We start from the raw sequence: 11,523 nt of genomic DNA, 5'->3' as shown, positions 1-11,523 counted from the left end.
ACTTTAACCCGGGTCAGTGAGACCAGTAACTCATCCTGGGGAGATCAGTAACTACTACAGATGCTCCAATCAGGCTTTTTAGAGTAAGTTTTAATTTAATTTAATGTCACTAGAATCGCCTGATCTGATAAAGTCCACCTTACAGTTTCTTAAACATTTTCATAGAAAGCTCCTATAGAAGAGCAAAAACCATCACATCGCAGTTTCTCTGTGAATGATCCCAGAGCAGCTTAAAGCATCAGGAATGTAAAGATTTATCGCAAGACAGTTACATCGCCATACAAAGTGAGTGTATAATTATCACTATTATTATTAATCTATTAATATAGATAAAAATTGAATCATGATGCTCTGTTTTAAAAGAGCAGACGGCCCTACGTCACTCGTGTCAGTAGCTCTATCAATGCACAAACACTTCAGTTTCACTTTTACAAAAAAAGAAATATGCATTGTTTTGCAGTTTATACCTTAGACATAAAAAAGATTCTTTAATTTGATATAGAAAATATGAGAGAAAATATATTTAGATTTTAGTAGATTTTAGTCTGAGAAATAAAGGAATCTTTTTTAATAATCTGTCTGTTAAAAAAAATCGTGAGAAAATCATTGTGAACACAGTATTGTAATTGAATGTATTGTTACATCCGAAGCTTAAACTGACAAACTGGAGATTATCACAGCTGATCCATAGATCAAGTCCCATTATATTCAGTTGGTTTCAGTTTGTCACATTACTTAAAAGTTAATGTTTCTACAGATCTTTATGGAGAATGGTGTAAAGGATAGCACACCTCCCAAATAAAGCGACAACAATTTATTTTCATTAATAATATCAGCTAATCCTTCGGTCTATAAAATATTAAGTTTCAGTCCAAATGTGACTGAAATTCTGACTCAAACAGAGAAAATCAACTCGTCCTTGCAATGCAAGTCCTTGCTTTCTAAATGATTTAAACTTTTTATCAAAGATCATTTTCTGTCGACACACTAATTAATTAATCGCCCCCTACTTAATATAACACACAGTGCACTGCTGATCAAACTTATTGATACAAATTCCTGTTAGAAGGTGAGTTTGAATTGTAACAAGTGAACTGAAGTGGTAGAAATCAGCTTTTGTGAAAGTCACAGAGCAACATCCGTGCGAGTTTATGTACAAATAGAAAGTCACGTTCCAGCCTTTACTCTGTGTACACATTAAATCTCTGATATATCTAGAAATAATTCTCCAAAAGCCTGTTTTAATCTAGAAAATAAAATCTTTATACCGGCACAATGACTGTTTCTGTGCAGCAAATCAAAAGCAATTTAATGAGTTACTTTGTCTCAGTGTTTGTATGTTTATGTGTAAACCAACATGGAAACACTGAGTGTGTCTTTGTATTTAAAACTTTTAAGTGGTATATTACATAACGAGGTTTTCTAGCCAATAAAATCTTAATACAGTTAAATAAAATCTTTAACTGAATGAAAAACAGGACATTTTAATCAGCTCAGCTCAGGCTTTGTGTTGTTCTCATAATGAAACTGCCTGTTACAGCTCAGCAATTTAATGACAAATCATCACATTCCAGCGTGAACAGAAGGGAAAACCATCTGTGGGAAAATGAGCTTGTCAGAAAATAAGTCCTTAGAAATCCCTCGCAGAGATGAGGACAGAGACTCCAGAGAGGAACCTCAAAGCCACGTGGAAGCCCCTTCAGCTTAAAACAATAAAGTCAGCATTATGTAATTAGAAGGGACGGTGTGTTGGTCACAGTCTGTTGTTGGGGATTTTCTTTTCATGTAGATTTAAACCATTTGGCTGCCTTTTAGCTGTTGTTTGGGGATATGAGAACGTGCTTCTGTGTTCAGTGTCGGATTACAGAAACAGATTTTGGATTAATGTGACAAACCGATCTTGAAAACAGTAGTTTGACAAGATAATCTGATGTCAAGGTCAACCTACTACAACCTTATTCGAGAGCTTTCCACCTTATTCAGTCTAACAGGTGATTGTATATGCAGGGTGATCCTCCTAACCCATGTCAGCAGCAAAAAAATAGTCTGTTTCCATCATCTACACATCTGAATAATCTTCAAAGTGACATACCGCCTACCTAAATCATAATTTACTGGAAATATACCTTTACAGACCTCAGCTAAGTTTAAAAAATGTTTTCACCAAAATGATGGTCACATTTTCCAGAGCGCAAGACGACATCTTTAAATGTCTTGTTTTACCCGAACAACAGTCCAAATCCGAAAGTGATTCAGATATAAAATAGATGAATATATATTAAAGAGGCAAGAAACAAAGAATGATTGGTGTTTTTGCCAACTGATGTTTAAAAAATGTTCATTGTTTGTGAATCAATGGATCAACTAATTGTTTCACTGCTAGTAAAAACACACGCACTTAACGCCGTCGCATGATGGTGCCACAGCAGAGTCTGATAGTTGCTGTACTATTTAAAACAAAACCCTGCAATTTACTAGACAATAAAGAGAGAAAAGAAAAGCTCTAAAGTATGTGTGCTCCAGCAGAGATGACAGGGTGACAGTCTCACTGCTCACAGTAAAAAGAACAGAGATAGGAGAGAGACAGTATTTAAGAGAAATAACCTGAGCCTCTTAACTACCTGTGTTTCTATGGACGTAACAAAGAGCATACCATTAGAAAGGATAGATGACAGGCAGGACAGACTTAAAATAGACACAAAAAGCCTCTTCCTGCTATATCATAGTGGTTTACAGTCTTTTCTACTGACTCACTGCCAGTCGTAGCCTCGTCCCAGGTCTGATGTTGAAAGGTGGAGTTAATGCAGAGGGAGGAGTGGAAACGCCATAAATCACTGCTTTGTCTGGTTCTGATGGTAAAGTACAGGCTTTAGATTTGACTATACACACACAGCAATTACTGAAACCAGGGCCTGTTGTTGCTACTGAGGAGGGTGACAAGGGTTGGCATGTTGGGCTAAAGGTGTGACCCACAGGTTTGAATTTACCTCGTTCTACACCTCTGAATCGCTGCCCACATATCAGATTTGTCCAGGGATTGTATTATTGTATTGCTGTTGTGCTCATTGACAGCTGGAAACCCAATAGAGTCAATCAAAGCTTTGTTGGAGGGAATAAGGATAGGGGCGTCTGTACACATTGTAAAACAACATTTCCCTCAACACAAGAAACGTTAAGTTAACTGCTCTGTTAAAAGCTTCAGAGGTGAAAAAGTCAACAAGATGTAGCCAGAAATGATTAGCTGTTTATTTGTCCAGTTTAACTGTGTAAATGTGCAGATTAAATACAACTCCAAACAGTGGTTGGCCATCTTTATACTTCAACACTGAAGCAGTCAAACTTCATTCAAAATCAGCGCTCCAGCACTAAATACAACCAGGTTCACATCCACTATCTGTGTCCGTTTGGGAATACATGAAAGTCTTTAAACAGTTATATGATCTTTGTTATGTTTGCTGATCTCCGCTGCCTATTACTGACGTTAAATTAATTTGTATTTCGAGCTTGAAATTAACTTATAATTATTCAACAACTGCCAAATGACTTGACATCCCTTCGTATTCCTCCGCAGAGCGTCACTGTGTGACCACAATGAACTGCTGAACTGACTGTAATGTGTCTGTGTTGTTTCAGGTAAGAAGGGCCAGTGTGTGTACCAGGGTCTGACCATGTTCGACCAGGCCGTCTGGTCTCCAAAGCCCTGTGTGACTTGTCTGTGTACCGGAGGGCGGGTGGTTTGTGACAAGATCACCTGTCCCATAGTGCACTGCCATTTCCCCTTCGTCCCCGCTGGGGAATGCTGCCCCGTCTGCATTGAGCCAGGTAGAAACACAACATGTGGCATGCCATGGTACAACATCAAGAGGCAGAGGAGATGAGCAATGTTTCTGACAATCAGGACCAATGTTTGAAGAGTTTCATTCAACACATCATAAAAACTTGATGAACAAATTAAAGTTATTACCAAAACCATTCTGTTGAACTACATCCTGGTCCAACTCGAGTCTTTGCAGCTGTTTTACTATTCAGCAGACGATTATTTCCTTTCGGGTGAGTTCACATAAAGTTTAATTCAAACATTAGTGGTTGATAAAACTGGTTTAACTGGGATTTATTAAAACACAACAGATTCAACCGTAACCCTCTGGATTTATAGACAGTTCAACCTGAAAACAGTCAAATAGGAGTTCTCAGTAGTCTGACGGATACTGTTTCTCTGTGGAATAATTTTAGGATTTTAGTATTGTCAGAACAGTTCAAAATTAATTAGGCTGCTGTTTAAATGATTCACTCGTCTCCTGGAATAAATGAAGAGAAACAGTTTCCATCTCCGAGGCCTCTTCATGTTGCTTCCTGTTTCCATCATGGCTTTAAAAAATGTGTCTAGCACATTTTGGGTCAGATCAACACACATGTTGTTAAAGTTTTGTCTGAATGTTGGGAAAATACCGCATGTTGTTTTCAACATGTCACGGATTGGTTTCACCTTACTGTCAATTCAATCTCATCAAAATCAAGACTGTAAGTACGTCTGAATCTATAAAGATGATTAGACAAGTTGCAACAATATTGTGAGATGTGTTCGTAAAACAAACCTGAATGAGAGTAAGTTGTTTTGCGCCAGATACTGCACAAATGACAAAGGTAACAGGCGGGAATTGCTCACTATCCCAAGAAGAAAACCCCCATGCCAGCTCTGAGTGGATAATAGCTATCAGCATCTAGTAGCTCTAACATTAAGGCACTGACCCTGGATTCTAATAAGGTGGTAGATAGTTTTGTAGAAAAACAGGTGAGCAAGAAACATCTGTTTTATGGTCAGACAGCTCACACTGCTACTCTGTTTATGACTGTGCAGTAGCTGAGTAGTGGAAATGTTTGTCAAGCTCTGTTCTGTACACGTTCAATGTTTCAGCGTGGGACGTGCTGACAGCTGATAAAGAGTGCAGACTAATGGCTTTGGGTGGAAAACGCATTAGATATTTTTTTTTGGTCAAGTATGTTTTATTGAGGAAGGATTATCAAAATGTAGGACATGAAAAAAGGAAAAAGGAAAACACAGCTAATAACAGATAGTATTAACATAACTTAACTGAACAAAATATACTCTTAAAGTAAAAACATGAAAACTGTATTGGCCAGTAAACTACATGGGGAGTGTACATCATTGGTTGTTTCTAAGGTCTCTCTGGACCTTATTTTTTCAAGGTGAAGGGTGTTGGTCATTTCATTGAGCCACAGCTTAAAAGTGGGAACCTTCTTCTTCTTCCAGATTGTCAGGATTAGTTTTTTTTTTGTTTGTTTTAGTTTAGTTTTGCTGTAATAAGACCATAAGAGAGAAGTTGCTGCTGTGCTTTTGTTACTCTAGATGTCGCATTTGAAATTCCTAGCCCAATTAAGACAGGATCAGGTTCAATGTGGGTGTCGAGTGTATCAGAGAGCGTTTTAAATATGTTTGTCCAATATCTTTCTATTTTGGAACAGAGAGCAAAGCTATGGAGAAGGGTTTGCCTCCATTGTATTACATTTATCACACTGAGGGGAGATGTCTGGGAACATCTTGTGGAGCCTGAAAATGCATTATGTCTTCTTAGAACAGGTGTGCAGAGTTTCTACAAACTGCAGTCATCTAATTTTATGAGTTTTTAGCATCTGGGATTATTTGATGGCAAATAGCAGGAATTTTATCTCACCACCTGTTTCACATACATGTGATACTCTTAGAAACCGGTCTATACAGTCTGAAATCATGGGAAAAAAACTGCAGTAGTTGAATTGACAGTAAGTAACTCATTGCTCACAGTCATACATTACACAGTCACTATGTGCATGTATGGAGGTGAAGCAGGAGAAAACCTCTCAAACTTATTTTGTCTATGACTTGTATGTAGATATCACTGTATGCAGATGAATACATCCTTAACCTGATAGCAGTAACAATAGAAACATGTATTTATCTGTATAATTACATTGTGTATATGTCTGCTGTATGTATGGAGATAAACACAAACACTATAAGCTGTTTTATAGTCATCATGTTATCAAATAGGTCTCATCTTGTGCTCATTGGCCTGTTTTGAAGGCAGGATTAACAATTATCAGTAGAGTAATGAAGATTAATGACCAATGAATGACGTCTGCCTATGACCTAACAAAGTCTCGACACTGTCAGTCTGTTTGATGTAGTATTTGGTGGATGTAGCTGTTGGGACATAGTTTTATGACTATAAAACAGCATTAAGTGTTAGTCAAGTAGGGTTGGTCTAAATTTAAATTCGGTACCAGCTGGCACCAACAGGGACAAACACAAAGAGACCAACTTTATGTGACTGTGGTCATACAAGCACAGTTCAGTGGGATCTGGTCCAGACTGGTCTACAGTAGCTGTCTGCTCTGTAGCTACAACAAGCTGGTCTGTCTGTCTGTCTACAACACTAACACACAGCCGTCTCTGTCTGTCCATCTCCTGTCTGTCCGTCCTCACCAACTTCCACCTCCATCCTGTATCATTCTCTTCTAGTTTTCTTTTCTATTTTTTCCTCCCTTTCCTCCTCTCCTGTCTTCTCCACTCTCTTTCTATTTCTTTTCCTTCTTTCTATACTGTCACATTATTCTTTAATCTCGACCACCTCCGGCCCCCTACCGCCTCCTGCCGTCTGATTGGCTGCCCCCGCACCACCCTACACCCACCCTAGAACCTGACTCCAGCTTTGACCTTTCTGGTGACTCCCCAGTTCCCAACGACCCTGATGAGTCCGCGACCCCATTGACCAAGGAGGAGATCCAGCGAATCCTCTGGCGGGAGGAGGAGGAGCACCGTGAGGAGGAGGAGCGCCTGAAGAAGAAGGATGAAGCGAGGAAAAAGAGGAGGAGGCAGAGGAAGGAGCAGGCAGAGAAACAAAGGAAAATAGTGGAGAAGAGGAGGAGGGAGGAGGAGGAGGCGCTGAGGCTGCAGGTGGAGAAAGAGGAGGAGGAGTGGAAGAGGCAGATAGAGGAGGCGGAGAGGAGGAGACAGCAAGAGGAGGAAGACAGAAGACGGAAGGAGGAAGCAGAAAGAGAAGCAAGGGAGATGGAAAGGAAGCTAGAAGAGGAAAGGAGGAAGCAGGAGGAGATTTTGAGGAAAGAACTACTGGCTCTGATAGAGGAGGAGGAGGAGGAGCGACTGGAGGAGGTAGAGGAGCGGCAGGAGGAGGAGGAGGAAGTGTGGCTGAGAGGAGATGTGTTTGAGATGCCCCCAAAAGAACCTGAAGAACCTGAGGAACCAGACCTCCTCCCTGCTCCGATCCCAAGACCTCCTGCTGCGACGGAGGACGAGCTGAAGGAGATGGAAGGAGAGGATGTGGAGGAGGAAGGGGAAGAGGCGGTAGTGAACAGAGGACGCCTTCCTCCGGGCTGCGACATCTCTGACGTCACTGTGACGTGTGAAAACGCCAAACTCACCTACTTTCCTCCTCTGTCCATACCTGAGCTCAAATCTCTCAGTCTGGAGGGTAAGTCAACAACTCACGGAGAGCCAGAGAGAAGTCCACACTGCAACCTGATGAAGAACCTTTAACACTTTAATACTGTAGGTCACTAGTGTGAGGGTTACAATTCTAGTTAATCTCAATCCAGTTTATAACCCATTACCAATTACAACTTTCAAAATTTATAACAACGGTTGAAAATAACAAGAACACAAAGATTCACACACCTTCTGCACACCTTATTTTACTTTGGCTACTTGTTTCAAATACTGGAGGTCGTGATTGAGAACTATTAAGTTGCTTAAAGGATCAACAAATCCCATGAAAAGACCAAAACCAACAATGTGTCCGTCCATCAATTCTTGCCAATTTACGCTGTCTGTTGCAATCCCGTTGGTTTCCACTGAAGACGTTACACTTAACTTCTGTATTTTACCGTCATGTATTTGTAGTTCCTGCATTTTCTTATCTGTGCGACATTATCAGTGATGTTCAACTCCAATACACCTTGATATATTACTGACAGCCTCTGCCCAGTTACTCTACAGTCCAGTGCACCTGCAGATTAGCCATCCCACACCAAACTGAAGACAATTCGGGTATTTTCTCATCCTAGACTAAAATGAAAAAAGTAATTGGAACCAAATCCTATACACGGCATTTAGGGAGCAAACGATGCAAATAAATAAAAGACAAACAAATAGTCACCGATTTAAAAACACATATGAAAACAGAAACACACTCTCAGTGTTTCAGTGTTAACTGACTGAAGGTCTTATGACTGCAGGCAACAACATCAGCAGCATCCCAGCAGAAGCCTTCAATGGCATCCCCAACCTCGAATGGATCAACCTGAAGAAAAACAAATTCACCTCTGCCGGTATTGATGCTAAAGCCTTCAAAGTAAGACATCAACTTTTTTTTTTCTCCAACTGTCCGTCACTTGATTCTAGTGTTTCTTTCTTTGTACTGAACATCTAAAGTAATGCAATCAACCAGAAAGAAAAGAAATATGTGAGAATTTCTGTGATATAATGGTGCAAATGTTCTCAAAGATAGATAGTATAGATGTTGTACAGACCAAAAAGAGTAAAACTGAAGGAAGTGTTTTTAAACACCTTTAAGATTTCAATGTGACTTGAAAAGTGAATTTACACAAGCAGAAGAATAAATTAACATTTATAGTACAGTAAAGGGGGCAGTCAACTTCGCCCACCATCACCATCAATTACTTCCCAGTATCACCAGTACCTGTGTGTGTATGACAGGGTCTGAAGATGCTAAGGCGTCTTTACTTGGATGGGAACCTTCTAGAAACCATCCCCTCGGACCTTCCCCCCACCCTGCAGGAGCTGAAGATCAGTGAGAACAGACTGAGAGAAATCCACGAAAACAGCTTCGAAGGTACCGCCACAGTATCCCATAATGCACCTCTGTACTGTCTTAATGTCATTTACACTCAGTAACAACCCACCAAGCTGCCAACTACATGTCTAGAAATTACACAATGCAACCACATAGATTGTTTATAGACTCACTCTGTTGGTCTTTCTGAACTATGAAAGTACAGACACAAGCATCCAGAGACCTTAACCACACAATTCAAGAGATCTGCCTGTCATTAGCTGCAGTGACAATTCCTCCAGCATAACCATTGTTTACCAAATGATGATTATGCTAAAATATTGCTAAAATAGGCCAAATTATAATAATGCTTGAGATTTGAAAATTGCACTACAATTTTACAATAAAAGGACCTGAACACGTGATCAGCAGCAGAATTGCTTTGTACTATTGTGAGCTGTTGTTTTTTTCTGGAGAGAAAGTCACAGCAGTGCTACTTGCTGCTTGGTTGAAGTTGGAGCCTGTGATGAGATCTTTAAGCTGCTGTTAAGTAAAAATCACACCACTGATCATGTGTAGAGGATCTTAACTTTTCAGCTCTAATCTGTGTTGTGCACTACTTTTAAACCTCTGCTTTACAGTAATGTTACAGAAGTTAGTACAAATATAAATGGTATGAAATCTGAACGGACTGTTCTGTTTTACAGATGAACTGTTTGACTGTTTATAGTCTGACCGATGTTTATTTGCTGCACTGATTATGAAACACATTTCCAGTTGAGACAGTGAGGTTAATGTATTTCTTTATCTTTAAGGTATGAGAAGCCTGGTGATTCTGGAGTTGGAGGGAAATCTGCTGAGTGAGGGGAATATAGATCCTCTGGCATTCGCTCCCCTCATCCAGCTCTCCTATCTCCGACTGGGCAGAAACCACTTCCGCACTGTACCACAGGGCCTTCCCAAGTCTCTGCTGGTATGAAGTAATACTACTACATCTCTCCAGGTCCTAACTCTTCATTCCCCACATTAGGATTCTTAACATAGCCAGACCTTTTTTCATAAAAGTCCAGGACACAGTGCTCTCTACTGGATTCAATAATCTTATTGCTGCTTTGACAAGTTTGTTTCCTGGTTGGTGGATAAAGACTGAATTCATTATATTACACTTGTGACTGAGGGCTGCCAATAAAAGTGAAACTGTAGGAATCTGGAGGCTTTGAACAGAGATAAATTTACTTTTTGGACAACCGTTGGCAGAAATAGGTACAAATACTCAAGGAAACGCTCAATAAATTTCTCAATAAACTCACCAGCAACATATTATTTTGAATAAAACCTAACAGGCATTCAGTCACATGATCAGAGGCCTTCTGAGCAGCTGGCTGCAGTCAGTCAGGAATCTAGGATTGCTGATGCATCAGTATTTTCTTTTTGGCTCTGATGTTTAAGACTCCTCCACTAAGTAAACTCTGCTTCTACCTGTGGGAAACCAGTCCACCCAACTTATAATTACGGTCTCTGGTTAACCGCAAACACTGTAGAACCACCAGCGACATGCTGCTGCTGTAAATCCACCTTAAAAACCAACTTCATGTTATGATCTCAGAGAGTTTCTACATGCTCGCTGCAAATCAAAAACACCATATTTTCTTGTCATAAGGCCTGAAGATCGTGATCTACCTTTAATATTTGTTATTTGCTAATTAGCTCTGGGTTTTTCAGGACTTTATCAGGCACTTTCACCTTTGTATAGTCCAAAGTGATTATGATCATGATTTAAGGATGATGTAGAGTAACTAAGAGGATACCCAATATGTGTCCTACCTGTTGATTAGGTTGCCAGTTTTAACAAAGATAGGTAAGACAAACAGAAATGTATTTTTGGGGTGGATTATGCATTTATAACAGTCACAACAAACCACATACTTGTCTGCCAAGATTTCTGAACCAAAATCACTCAGTTAGCAAAAGTGTTTAATGACAAACTCGTAACACTCCTACTGTTGCTTTCATTAACACAACACGATGGAATCCTACCATGACTCTGACACTAAATTCCAGTAATGAGAGGCGAGTTTCCATTGTCAAACATTTGGTTTATTTTTTTCTGCTCTGTCGTTCAGGAGCTGTACTTGGAGAACAACCTGATTGAGGAAATCTCAGAGACAGTTTTCAATCAGACCCAGAGTCTGAACGTGGTTTCTCTGAGACACAACAGGCTGGATGAGACCAGGATTGCCCCGCTGGCCTGGATCAATCACAGGTCCGGCAAAAGGAGATCTGTCACTATAACCCATGATTACAGGAATTTACTAATGATGTATTTCAAGTTATTTTGTCTGTCACCAATATAGATTACATTGTTTGCATTTTTGATACAGCAAGGAAAACAAAGAAAAGTACAAAATATCTCATTTTCTCAAAAAAAACCATGTAAATATCTCAAATCGTGTGCTCTATTGTCATCAATTATCTCTGCAAGGCAGAACATTCTGGTTGCTGTTGCTGTTTTTAATAGCGGATTATCGTTCTGTAACTCGCTTCCAAACATGCATGACCTTGACTAACCGACTAACCAGGCAAAGCCGATTAGCACGCTCCAGCTAATAGACAAGACAACAACTGGTACACTGTCAAAACTTTCCTGGTAAAACTAGCACTCTGGAATTTGGACTATTTTGACAGTAAATGGGTCAGAGCACATACCAAACTG

The 11,523-nt window shown here is 39.9% G+C and overlaps 2 protein-coding genes across 2 annotated transcripts in view; one reads left to right on the top strand and one right to left on the bottom strand.

The window, feature by feature from the left end:
• cenpp (centromere protein P) overlaps window positions 1-11,523 on the bottom strand; it is an 88,964-nt gene that overhangs the window by 10,108 nt on the left and 67,333 nt on the right. The window lies entirely within an intron of this gene.
• ecm2 (extracellular matrix protein 2, female organ and adipocyte specific) overlaps window positions 1-11,523 on the top strand; it is a 20,735-nt gene that overhangs the window by 6,117 nt on the left and 3,095 nt on the right. Inside the window, exons 4-9 of the mRNA XM_035662386.1 lie at window positions 3,634-3,822; window positions 6,696-7,490; window positions 8,254-8,369; window positions 8,735-8,870; window positions 9,626-9,783; window positions 10,934-11,073. Of these exons, the coding sequence (XP_035518279.1) occupies window positions 3,634-3,822; window positions 6,696-7,490; window positions 8,254-8,369; window positions 8,735-8,870; window positions 9,626-9,783; window positions 10,934-11,073 (1,534 nt within the window). The remainder of the gene's footprint in view (window positions 1-3,633; window positions 3,823-6,695; window positions 7,491-8,253; window positions 8,370-8,734; window positions 8,871-9,625; window positions 9,784-10,933; window positions 11,074-11,523) is intronic.

Source organism: Morone saxatilis, unplaced genomic scaffold (genome assembly GCF_004916995.1).
Source record: "Morone saxatilis isolate NCDOM2014 unplaced genomic scaffold, NCSU_SB_2.0 Contig18, whole genome shotgun sequence".
Classification (NCBI taxonomy): Eukaryota; Metazoa; Chordata; class Actinopteri; family Moronidae; genus Morone; species Morone saxatilis.
This window is presented reverse-complemented; position numbering and strand designations above follow the sequence as displayed.